Source organism: Rhinoraja longicauda, chromosome 1 (assembly GCF_053455715.1).
Source record: "Rhinoraja longicauda isolate Sanriku21f chromosome 1, sRhiLon1.1, whole genome shotgun sequence".
NCBI classification, from domain to species: domain Eukaryota; kingdom Metazoa; phylum Chordata; class Chondrichthyes; order Rajiformes; family Arhynchobatidae; genus Rhinoraja; species Rhinoraja longicauda.
In genome coordinates, this window is record NC_135953.1 from 84,335,920 (window position 1) to 84,349,614 (window position 13,695).

General features: G+C 40.0%; 1 protein-coding gene across 1 annotated transcript in view; it reads left to right on the forward strand.

The window, feature by feature from the left end:
* Positions 1-13,695, forward strand: part of wdr1 (WD repeat domain 1) — a 70,896-nt gene that overhangs the window by 32,621 nt on the left and 24,580 nt on the right. Inside the window, exons 7-9 of the mRNA XM_078401367.1 lie at positions 4,130-4,210; positions 6,739-6,972; positions 11,363-11,455. Of these exons, the coding sequence (XP_078257493.1) occupies positions 4,130-4,210; positions 6,739-6,972; positions 11,363-11,455 (408 nt within the window). The remainder of the gene's footprint in view (positions 1-4,129; positions 4,211-6,738; positions 6,973-11,362; positions 11,456-13,695) is intronic.

Genomic DNA, 13,695 nt, shown 5'->3' on the forward strand with positions numbered 1-13,695 from the left:
CCTCTCCCCTCTGGTGGGGCAGGTAACATGAAGTGTGTACTTTGGGAGCTCACGGCTAAGGTTGGCCTTGTTAAAGTCCCCCAAAACAATGACCAAATGACCAAAACAAAGTCACTCTCTACCCTCAATACCTGGTCAGCAAGTTGCGTTTGCGCCTCATGTACACAGGCTTGGGGGGGGGGGATGTAAACTCCAGCGAGAAAAAAAGAGGTAAATTCCCTCGGAGAATAAAAGGGTTTGCAGTTGATCAAGAAAGATTCCAGATTGGGGGAACAGAAGTTACACAGTACCGTGATGTCGCTGCACCAGTCCTGGTTAGTGTAGAAGCAGATTCCTCCACCTCTTGTTTTTCCCGCTGCCTCTACGTCGCGGTCCGCTCTGTGTAGTTGAAAGCCAGCCAGTTGCAGCACGTTGTCCGGGGTCGACTCACACAGCCGGGTCTCGGTTTAGCACAGGGTAGCTGCTCGAGAGAAGTACTTGTTAGTGTGGCACAGAAGTTGCAGTCCGTCCACTTTGTTGTTGAGAGAACGTAGATTTGTGAGGTAGTATCAGTCTGAAGAAGGGTCTCGACCCGAAACGTCACCCATTCCTTCTCTCCTGAGATGCTGCCTGACCTGCTGAGTTACTCCAGCATTCTGTGAATAAATACCTTAGATTTGTGAGGAATATACTCGGGAGCGGTGTGTGTAATCCTCGTCGCCGGAGTCGGGTGCGTGCTCCAGAGCGCTGCCCACGGGTCCTCCTCTATTTCAAGACTTTGAACGCAGCCACAGGCCCGCCGACGAGCATGTCCAAATAATCCAGTGAGTGAGAGAAATCGGGAACGATGTTTGAAGGTACTGTATATCTGATGTTAAGGAGTACCTCTCTCATGAAAGTGATCTTTGTGGGATATCCGCAGACAACAGTGGGGTACCGCAAGGTTCGGTGCTGGGACCCCAGCTATTTACGATATACATCAATGACTTAGATGAAGGGATTAAAAGTATCATTAGCAAATTTGCAGATGATACTTAGCTGGGGGGTAGTGTGAATTGTGAGGAAGATGCAATAAGGCTGCAGGGTGACTTGGACAGGTTGTGTGAGTGGGCGGATACATGGCAGATGCAGTTTAATGTAGATAAGTGTGAGGTTATTCACTTTGGAAGTAAGAATAGAAAGGCAGATTATTATCTGAATGGTGTCAAGTTAGGAAGAGGGGATGTTCAACGAGATCTGGGTGTCCTAGTGCATCAGTCACTGAAAGGAAGCATGCAGGTACAGCAGGCAGTGAAGAAAGCCAATGGAATTTTGGCCTTCATAACAAGAGGAGTTGAGTATAGGAGCAAAGAGGTCCTTCTACAGTTGTACCGGGCCCTGGTGAGACCGCACCTGGAGTACTGTGTGCAGTTTTGGTCTCCAAATTTGAGGAAGGATATTCTTGCTATTGAGGGCGTGCAGCGTAGGTTCACCAGGTTAATTCCCGGAATGGCGGGACTGTCGTATGTTGAAAGGCTGGAGGAATTAGGCTTGTATACACTGGAATTTAGAAGGATGAGGGGGGATCTTATTGAAACATATAAGATAATTAGGGGATTGGACACATTAGAGGCAGGAAACATGTTCCCAATGTTGGGGGAGTCCAGAACAAGGGGCCACAGTTTAAGAATAAGGGGTAGGCCATTTAGAACGGAGATGAGGAAGAACTTTTTCAGTCAGAGAGTGGTGAAGGTGTGGAATTCTCTGCCTCAGAAGGCAGTGGAGGCCAGTTCGTTGGATGCTTTCAAGAGAGAGCTGGATAGAGCTCTTAAGGATAGCGGAGTGAGGGGGTATGGGGAGAAGGCATGAATGGGGTACTGATTGAGAGTGATCAGCCATGATCGCATTGAATGGCGGTGCTGGCTCGAAGGGCTGAATGGCCTACTCCTGCACCTATTGTCTATTGTCTATTAACACAAACGAACAAATACATACAAAACAGCAAGGAGCAGTACACTGTGGCAGCCATCGTCAGTGCTGTGTGTTTGTGGGAGAGAGAGTGTGTGCTCAAATATTGCTATGCACTTGTAATCACAAGTGAATCTTCTATATACTAAAACTTTTGTTCCAGAACTGCAGCCAAAACGGTACACGATAGCGTGACAATTTTAGGCCCACCTTACCGTCATCCCTTTGGTGCTAATGGAAGAAGTTTCATTGAAATTGGTGTTATATGTTTTAAATTATTCACATTTTAAAGTTTATATCTATCTCCTGGGGGGGAGGGAGGGGGGCGGTAAGGGGGTTGAGGGGGAGGGAGTGGGAGTGGTGGGGGGAGTGGGAGTGGTGAAGAGTGTTGTGGGGAGGGGGACAGAGGGAGGAGGAGTGGGTGCTACACCAATGCAGGAGAGGTTTCAGCCCAACTTGATCTAGTATGGTTATAAATGTTCCTCTTTGTGATGGACATTTTAACTTTATCCATCACTGATTATAAATTTTCCATTATCCAGTAGTTTACATCTTCTTTGACAAGATAGCAGACTGTGTATTTGACCAATTAAGCAACAAGATCACAGTTGCAAATATTTTCATGATGGCCTATCTTTTGAAACCTTAATTCCATTCTTGATTCACAACCATTTTTCAGGTGTTATGTTTTACTTTGACCTATAAAATATTTGAATCATTAATGTGTTTTTAAACCTGATATGTTTACAGTTTAATTTGAAATAGTAGAAAAATCCAGTCTAAAGCTGTAATTTAACTTTAAGATATGACTCTTGTATTGTGTTTCACATCCAAAAATATCCCATGGGTATTATTTGAAGTACACACTAACCACAATACATGCCAGTTTAGCAACACATGGCCATGCATTTGATCTGTGTATCAGTTCCAAGCTTCTTGGGTATGCCTGACCTCCATTTGATATTGGCATTTGGTCAGTTTAAGTAGGCAAAGAAGGAACCCATATCTTTGGTGGAATTTACTATAAAACTAAGCCATCTGAGCTGTCTAATTTTACCAGTTTAGTAATACTGTTTGGAAACAGGCCCTTCAGCCCACAGCGTCCATGCCAACCATCAAGCACCTCATTGCACTAGTTATGTTATCCTGCTTTCGCATCCACTCCCGACACCCTAAAGGCAATTTAGAGATTAATTAACCAACAACCACCATGTCTTTGGGATGTGGGTGAAAACTGGAACACCTGGATGGACCTCCCATGGTCACAAGGGGAACATGCAAACTCCTCACAGACCGTACTCAAGGTTAGGATCTAACCCAGTTTCTGGTTCTGAGGCAGCAAATCCGCCAGCTGCACCACTGTGTCGTCCTTCAGTTGGAGACTACTGAAGAAATGGTATGAAAATAGTACTGATAACCTCCCATAACTTTAGGTTTTGAACCATTCTAAAATGAACAATTTTGGGGAAAGTGTTTACAAATTTTGAAAACATGATCCAATTATAACATGGAGAAACAGCAATATACTTGTGCCTTACAGCAAAATGGCTAAAGTTTTAAAGGTAACTAGAATAAGTTGGGCCCATTCCTCGTAGAGGGGAGACAGGGAAGGGGAGAGTGTGTCACTGACCTGGGCCCCATGGCGCCAGCGCTAGTGCGAGCAGTGGACACAAAGCCACTCCTGTATTGGTCTAGCACCCTCAATCCCCCTTATTCCCCCCTCCTCCCCCACTAACCCACTCCATCCCCCTCCACCCCACCCCATCCCCCTCCACCCCAATCCCCCCCTTCCACCCCAATCTTAAGAATTCCAAAGCTTAATATTTTGGGAGCAGAAAACATTGCTACCATAGAAGGTGGGTTTTGATTCATGTTTAATCAACAGGCCAGAGCTTGGGTTGTTTTTCGGTCCGATTGTGCCCAAAATTAGGCTAAATGCATTCGGACACACTTGGGTGAGTGTTGACAGATGATAAAGTTGTGATTTACTTTATAATTCTGCAGGTCGTCCTCTTGTGTAACATCTTTTTTGTTGTGCATCTGTGATGAAACTGTTCTTGTCACAGAAAATGGGACGAATTTTGATTGATTTCATTATACATGAAATAATTTCTGTAATTTTGTTCATGCGAGTAGACAAGTGACTACTTGTATTAAAGCTGTTATACTTGGTAATTATTGTCTGTTTCTAATTTCAAAATAGATTATTCTCTATGATGGGAAGGATGGAACTCAGATGGGTGTTCTTGGACAAGAGAAGGCCCACAGTGGAGGTGTCTATGCTGTAAGTATTCTAATGCTTTGGTAACATCATACTAAATTTTACTTGTTTCATTTGATTATTTGAATAGGCAGCTTTTCTAGTCGGGCACATGACACACTATTTTTGCCCAAAGTAGTTAACTTTAAAATTAACTAACTTAACTGTTAAAGTAGTAGTATATTTAATATGTAATTAATAGATCAAGGTGCAAAAGTATTTTTTTCTACGGCTAACTAGCTTGACGTGTAATTAAAATATTTTGTTTGTTTAAAATAATTTAAGCAGGGTATCTTGATGTAAGATATTGTCAAATACACCAGAGTTCAATGAAATTCCTTGTTTGCACAAAACTACACAGTATATGTGATAATGACGGATGCAACAAAAAATGCAAAAAGAGCAAAATGCCACACAGATTGCAATCTCTGATTGAGTGAAGAATAAAACAATAATGGAATAACAGGATGAGGTAGATCTAAGAGTACATAGATACATAGAAAATATGTGCATGAGGAGGCCATTCGGCCCTTCGATCCAGCACCACCTTTCATTGTGATCATGGCTGATCATCCACAATCAGTAACCTGTGCCTGCCTTCTCCCTATATCTCTTGATTCTACTAGCCCCTAGAGCTCTATCTAACTCTCTTTTAAATTTATCCAGTGAATTGGTCTCTACTGCCTTCTGTGGCAGAGAATTTCACAAATTCACAACTCTCTGAGTGAAAACGTTTCTTCTCACCTCAGTTTTAAATGGCCTCCCCTTTATGCTTAGACTGGGTTCAGATCGGGTGATTGACGGCCACTCAAAAATTGCCCATTTTTCCACTTTGAAAAACTCCTTTGTTGCTTTAGCTGTACATTAGGGATCATTGTCTTGCTGCAGAATGAACCGCCGGCCAATGGGGTTTGAGGCATTTGTTTGAACTTGATTAGACAGGATGTGTCTATAAACTTCAGACAATAGACAATAGGTGCAGGAGGAGGCCATTCGGCCCTTTGAGCCAGCACCGCCATTCAATGTGATCATGGCTGATCATTCTCAATCAGTACTCCGTTCCTGCCTTCTCCCCATACCCCCTGACTCCGCTATCCTTAAGAGCTCTATCCAGCTCTCTCTTGAATGCATTCAGAGAATTGGCCTCCACTGCCTTCTGAGGCAGAGAATTCCACAGATTCACAACTCTCTGACTGAAAAAGCTTTTCCGCATCTCAGTTCTAAATGGCCTACCCCTTATTCTTAAACTGTGGCCCCTTGTTCTGGACTCCCCCAACATTGGGAACATGTTTCCTGCCTCTAACCTGTCCAACCCCTTAATAACCTTATATGTTTCGATAAAATCTCCTCTCATCCTTCTAAATTCATTATGATATTTCAGAATTCATTATGCTACTACCATCAGCAGTTACATCATCAATGAAGATAAGTGAGCCAGTACCTTCAGCAGCCATGCATGCTCAGGCCATAACGCCCCCACCACCGTGTTTCACAGATGAGGTGGTATGCTTTGGATCTTGGGCAGTTCCTTCTCTCCTCCATACTTTGCTCTTGCCATCACTCTGATATAAGTCAATCTTTGTCTCATCTGTCCACGACCTTTTTCCAGAACTGTGGTTGCTCTTTTATGTACTTCTTGGCAAACTGTAACCTGGCCATTCCTATTTGTGCTGCTAACCAGTAGTTTGCATCTTGCAGTCTTCTGCGGACAATGGTCATTGACAAATCCACACCTTACTCCTGAAGAGTGTTTCTGTTCTGTCGGACAGTTGTTTGGGGATTTCTCTTTATTATAGAGAGAATTCTTCTGTCATTGGCTGTGGGAGGTCTTCCTTGGCCAGTCCCTTTGCGATTAGTAAGCTCGCCATCTTAATGATGTTCCAAACAGTTAATTTTGCTAAGCCTAAGGTTTGACTGATGTCTCTTAACAGTTTTATTCTTGTTTCTCAGTAACATAATGGCTTATTTGACTTTCATTGGCACAACTTTGGTCCTTGTGTTGATAAATAGCAATTAAAGTTTCCAAAGGTGATGGAAAGACTAGGTGCTAAGAGCTCTCTTATATCTGCATTGAGGAGGCATTTAAACACACCTGAGCAATTACAAATGCCTGTGAAGCCATGTGTCACAAACATTATGGTGCCCTGAAAAGAGGGGACTATGTATAAACACAGCTGTAATTTCTACATGGTGAAACCAAAATGTATAAAAATACCCTTTAATAAAATCTGACAATGTGCACTTTAACCACATGTGATTTTATTTTTCTCTATTACAAATCTCAAATTGTGCAGTACAGAGACAAATAAATAAATGATGGGTCTTTGTCCTAAACATTATGGAGGACACTGTATATATTTTAAGTACGCTATCAATCCCACAACTTTTTGACTAGAGGCGAGACTGTTGCCAACTAAAGCGTGGCTGACATTAGTCATGGCAACCAAATGAAGTTTTCCTTTACTGATTAAATCATTCTGCAAGTTTCAAAGGCAATTTAATTCATTCAAATGCCATGTGTTAATGCTTATGCATTTTTTTTCCTTCAATAGCTTTGTTGGAGTGATGATGAAACATGCCTCCTTTCTGCCTCTGGAGATAAGACTGTTAAGCTCTGGGATATTGAAACAAAAACTGCAGTGACAACTTTTAACATGGGATCTGATGTACTGGACCAACAATTGGGCTGCTTGTGGCACCCAAAACACCTACTGAGCATTTCACTTTCTGGATACATTAACTACTTGGATAAAGCAAATCCCAACAAGCCTCTCCGCGTTATCAAGGTATTGAACCAGCACTTGTGCATTAGATCAAGTAGCTATGTCTGCGGTGCCAAGAAAATACTATAAAATGGTATGATCATGCGGTCACACAATTTCATTATGTCATAAGTTCACCAGAAAGTAGCATTTATCTTAAAAATAGTCATTTAGATTTTTGCAAAGAATGGCATGAAATAAAAATATTATGAATTGCTCTGGATATCATAATTATAAAGTTATTTTACTTTAACCACTTGCAGATTATACCAGGGTAGGAGGTTACCTTTAATGTAAAACTTATTTTTCAAACTTTCATGACGTTAAGTCCAGCAGTGTATATTTTAGTTGGCTCTGACTAAATGTTCATGCACTCGACTATATCATGTGAAATTAAGCAAAAAGCAGGATGCTAATTGTGTTTTGTTCCTGGTGTCGAACGTTGTAGTCCCATTTGACGTTGGCCAATTTCCCCAATTGCAATTGAGGCTTTTGGAAAATATTCCTGAAATGTTGCTTAGTTTAAAATAGAGCTCGAAGTTACAGATACAAAAGAAATGTTGCATAGTTTAAGCAAATATATTCTTTGACTAAAGTATATTCTTTTGCTTGTTATTCTCGCTTCGCAGCACTCCTTCCCCATTATTCATCCAATTAAAGGTAGACACAAAAGATTCACAGTCTGAAGCGTCTCGACCCAAAACATTACCCATTCCTTCTCTCCAGAGATGCTGCCTGGCCCGCTGAGTTACTCCAGCATTTTGTCTACCTTCGATTTAAACCAGCATCTGCAGTTCTTTCCTACACATTCATCGAATTAAGTTGCTTTATGCTAAATAATATGTTACTGACAATTTCAATTTGCTCAGAAAATCTGATCTCTAATCTGAAAAGTAAAATAATCCAATTAAGGTTGCAAGTATTTCAAGCCTCAAGAACATTAAACTGGTTCTGCAACGTGATAATAGCTGTAACAAATCCTGTATTGTTTTGGCAATTTGTGCCATTAACTCTGGAATTAATAAGAGTTTAAGTATTCTTAATAAATGTAATCAAAACAAACTAGAGTACAATAGGTAGAGTCAAAGGAGAAGATACAGTTTACAGAATATAGTATTGTAGTACTTTCTATTCCATTAATCTTTCAAGAGCAAAATAACCTCCACCCCGAAGGAATACATAATAATGGGCATACATTCTTTTTTCCTCCCTGAAGTCAAAAAACAAAATATCACAGAACAAAATGCTGGAAACATTCAGAAGATCACAGCCCCTGTGTAAAAAGAAACACTAAATGTGATGAAGATTCTCTGACCTAAAACTGCATTTATCTTTCCATAGATGCTGTCTAACCTGCTGAGAATTGCCTTGTTTTCTATTTTTATTCCAGATTTCCAGCATCTACTATGTTTTGATTTTAGTTATCCTAAAATTTTTATTATAAATCTGGCCGTGGCTATTTCACTTTGGGTAACTCATGTTCCCTAGCAGCCATTGTACAGAAAGGTCATTTGATCATTTTATTTGGACCCCTCTAAATGCCAGTTCCAATTTGCCAGTAATTTATCCAACTCTAGAAATGTCATTTGATAGCAGTTGCAAGAGTCCCTTAAAGTTGCAGGGAGAGGGATTATGTTATTTTTGGATTTAGAGACTTCATTAGTTTTTGGCATTGTTTTGTCTGATTTTTGAAGTGAGTCCTTGAATGTAGTTTTACAGCAGCTGCTAGTAGTGAATCGCTACTTTCATGTTTAAATTCACATAGTACATCTCCAAAGATGTACTGCCAGTGCAGACCATCATAATAGGTTAAATCACTTTTATTACATGTATGCAGTAGCATTTTTCCCCCTGTGAATCCAATGAGTAAAGGTAAGTGGGGAAATATGTAAATACTCCCTTGCTTAAGTCACATCCATCCATTCATCTTTGGTGTTGCTGATCCCACACCAGCTCTGGCTATGCACGCAGTCTGTAAGATGGAGCTATCTTGACTGCATTAGGCCCCACAAGCTATTCCTTCTCTTTTTTGCCCATTCCCATCTTATTCTGGCACTCTTGCATTCTAGATCACTGATGTATTCTGGACAAATTAATTAGCCAGATGTGGAATCATTTGAATTTCTGAACAGCTGGAAGCCAGATTATTGGAGTTGTACTGTTTGACAACGTGTCCTGGGAAATATGTTTAATTATGTGATGTTTTCAATTGTAATAAATGTCATGTGTAGAAACAGAAAATAGTCTATGCCCTGGGAGGAAAGGGTACTACTTTTAATGAAGACAACAATAAGGACAGTGGTGTTGAAATGTGTATAGCATGAATCTACCTGCAACAGGTTCATTTTGGTTTCACCATGTAGAAATTACAGCTGTGTTTATACATAGTCGCCCCTTTTCAGTGCACCATAATATTTGGGACACATGGCTTCACAGGTGATTGTAATTGCTCAGGTGTGTTTAAATGCCAACTTAATGCAGGTATAAGAGAGCTCTCAGCATCTAGTCTTTCCTCCAGTCTTTCTATCACCTTTGGAAACTTTTATTGCTGTTTATCAACATGGGGACCAAAGTTGTGCCAATGAAATTCAAAGAAGCCATTATGAGACTGAGAAACAACAATAAAACTGTTAGAGACATCAGCCAAACCTTGCGCTTACCAAAATCAACTGTTTGGAACATCATTTAGAAGAAAGAGAGCATTGGTGAGTTTACTAATCGCAAAGGGACTGGCAGGCCAAGGAAGACCTCCACAGCTGATGACAGAAGAATTCTCTCTATAATAAAGGGAAATCCCCAAACAACTGTCCAATAGATCAGGAACACTCTTCAAGAGTCAGGTGTGGATTTGTCAATGACCACTGTCCGCAGAAGACTTCATGAACAGTAATACAGAGGCTACACTGCAAGATGCAAACCACGGTTAGTCGCAAAAATAGGATGGCCGGGTTACAGTTTGTCAAGAAGTACTTAAAAGGGCAACCACAGTTCTGGAAAAAGATCTTGTGGACATGTGAGATGAAGATTAACTTATATCAGAGTGATGGCAAGAGCAAAGTATGGAAGAGGGAATGAACTGCCCAAGATCCAAAGCATACCACCTCATCTGTGAAACACAATGGTGGGGTTGTTATAGGCTGGGCATGTATGACTGCTGAAGGTGCTGGCTCACTTATCTTCACTGATCACACAATTGCTGATGGTAGTAGCATAATGAATTCTGAAGTGTATAGACACATCCTGTCTGCTCAAGTTCAAACAAATACCTCAAAACTCAATGGCCGGCGGTTCATTCTACAGCAAGACAATGATCCCAAACATACTGCTAAAACAACAAAGCAGATTTTCAAAGCTAAAAAATGGTCAATTCTTGAGTTGGCCAAGTCAATCACCCGACCTGAACCCAATTGAGCATGCCTTTTATATGTTGAAGAGAAAACTGAAGGGGACGAGCCCCCAAAACAAGCATTAGCTAAAGATGGCTGCAATGCAGGCCTGGCAGAGCATCACCAGAGAAGACACCAGCAACTGGTGATGTCCATGAATCGCAGACTTCAAGTACTCATTGCATGCAATAGATATGCAAAAAAATACTAAACATGACTACTTTAATTTACATGACATTGCTGTGCCCCAAACTTTATGGTGCCCTGAAATGGGGGGACGATGTATAAACACTGCTGTAATTTCTACATGGTGAAACCAAAATGTATAAAAATGGCCTTTATTAAAATCTGACAATATGCACTTTAACCATGTGATTTTGTTTTCTATTACAAATCTCAAATTGTGGAGTACAGAGACAAATAAATAATGGGTCTTTGTCCCAAACATTATGGAGGGCACTGTAACTAACTAAGAAATTAACCAATTTTTTGGGGGGATGTCATAGTTTAAAATGTACAAAATACCTCCTTTGGTACACAATAAGAATTGATAACTTCAGTCACCACAGTTTTTTAGACTTAAATGTAACCAAAAAATTACAATGCCCTTTTTTTAATTGTTGAAACTATAATGGTACCCATTCTTTATCTAAAAGGCTGTCCTCTGCACAACTGGATTAATTATTAGAATCTTGGTAACACAGCCTTTCCTTGTGCACTCCATAACAACTTGAACTTTTATTAAATACCAATACAACATTACAAGTATTGGTGGTTGATTGCTTAGAACTAATTGACCAAAGTGCATGGGTTATCCTTTTGGGACAGGTGTTTCAAAGCTTTTTTGCATTTGGCTTTTCTTTCACCTATTTGATTGATATTTTGCATAGTTGGATTGTGTTGCAAAGACAACAAAAATTGTGTCTTTGTATTTGCGCCGGTATGTCTATATATATATATATATATATATATATATATATATATATATATATCCTAAAATGTTTTGATAATATTGTTTTATTTTATAGGGGCACACCAAGTCAATTCAGTCATTGACTGTTCATACTGATGATGGGAAGCAATCTATCTACTCAGGCAGCCATGATGGTCATATGAATATCCTTTTTGTTGTTGCTATTTTGGCTGGGCTGAATACTTTGGTTACATGCCAAAATATCAAACTGCATAGCTTAGAACATATTAGACAATGATTATTTGGTGGCTTTAGTTTGTTACTTTCCTCAATTACTTTGTTTTATTAAACTGCATTATTTAAGTAGTGAAGTATTTCCTGTTCTTGCTGTCGTCCTAGTTTAATCTTTAAATTATTTTTCCTGAACTGATATTATATGAAATATATTTTAGCAAAACAGCAGCTTATTTTTCTACTGTGTATTGAAGTATGACCATCTTAACTGCCTGAAATTGAAGCATTACTCTTTATTTATGAAATGGGTAAAGAGTATCTCATAAGAATTCTGCATCTCCTCTGAAAGTGTTATACTTCATTGTAGATTAATTTTTAAATCCCTTTGATGAAGTAGAAATTAACCCATTTTAAACCTGGTTCCTCGAGGTAAACTTATCTTTATGTAAGCTTCTGCAAAATACGCATAAATTTGCTTTATTAGAACAAATTTCAGGCATTCATTATTTTTTGGCTGTAAAGTTGATCATCCTACACAATGTATTCATAAGATCGTAAATGATAGGAGGAGAATTAGGCCATTCGGCCCATCAAGTCTACTCAGCCATTCAATCATGGCTGATCTATCCCTCCTAACACCATTCTCCTGCCTTCTCCCCATAACCTCTGACACCTGGACAAATCAAGAATCTTTTTCTCTGCCTTAAATATATCCACTAACTTGGTCTCTACAGCCTTCTGTGGCAAAGAGTTCCACAGATTCACCACCCTCCGACTAAAGAAACTTCTTCTCATCTCTTTCCTAAAAGAATATCCTTTAATTCTGAGGCTATGACCTCTAGTCCTAGACTCTTCCACTAGTGGAAACATCCTCTCCCCATCCACTCTATCCAAGCCTTTCACTATTCTATTATGTTTCAATGAGGTTCCCCCTAATTCTTCTGAACTCCAGCAAGTACAAGTCCAGTGCTGAAAAATACTCATCATAGGTTAATCTACTCATTCTGGGATTATTCTTGTAAACCTACTCTGGACCCTCTCCAGAGCCAGCACATCCTCGGATATGGTGCCCGAAATTGCTCACAATGTTCCAAATGCAGCCTGACCAGTGACTTACAGAACCTCAGCATTACATCCCTGTTTTTGCATACAAGCCCTCAAAATAAATGCAAGCTTTGTGTTTGCTTTCCTTACTACCGATTCGACTTGCAGATTAACCTTTTGGGAATCCTGCACCAGCACTCGAAAGTCCCTTTGCACTTCAGATTTTTGGATTCTCTCCCCATTTAGAAAATAATCTATGCCTTTATTCCTACTACCAAAATGCATGACTCCCCACTTTGCTACATTACATTCCATCTGCCACTTCTCTGCCCACCCTCCCAACCTATCTGTCCTTTTGAAAAGTTCCTGCTTTTTCTGCACTATCTGCCCCTCCATCTATTTTCGTATCTTCTGCAAACTGGGCCACAAAACCTTCAATCGCCTCATCCAAATCATTAAAATACCACATTAGAGCAGCGGCCCCAGCACCGACCCTTGCAGAGCCGCTAGTCACTGGTAGCCAACCAGAAAAGCCCCCCTTTATTGCCACCTAGTCAACGAAAGTAAAATCCAAGAGAAGGACATATTCTTGAACTTGGACATATTCTGAATTGAATATTTAGTGAGCATGAATATTTTTCTATAGGCGATATTTTTAAAAAAATAGTGTTTGTGAGGCTGAATGTTCTCCTCCCAAGTTCCTTTGAACAATGAACCAACTAACTATTTTGAAACCATTCCATTGATCATAATGTAATGTTTGATAGGTAATTCAATTAAATCAAACTTTATTTATTCAGCTGACCCTTGAATTCCCTGCAAACAAACTGTTGGCCAAGCGTCCACATTTGCCACTGAACTACGCACAGCAGCAGCAGTTTTCTTGTGCAGTTTTCTATGCAGGAATTTCCTGGATAAATCTATCCAAACATCACAAACATTTCACCAACAAGGCATTCTGTAAAATAAATCAATCTCTTGTCCAAGTCATACCCACAAAAAATGAGGGGTATCAGCCTTGGAAAGAATTAGAAAGCCCTTGAATAGTAATTGACTTCGATTGAAAATAAAAATTCATATGCCAACCAAGATGTCCTATCAAGGTCCCTTTAATCCTTTCCTATCCATGTACTTGGCCAACTTTAATTACTTGCTATTCTTCAGCATTTG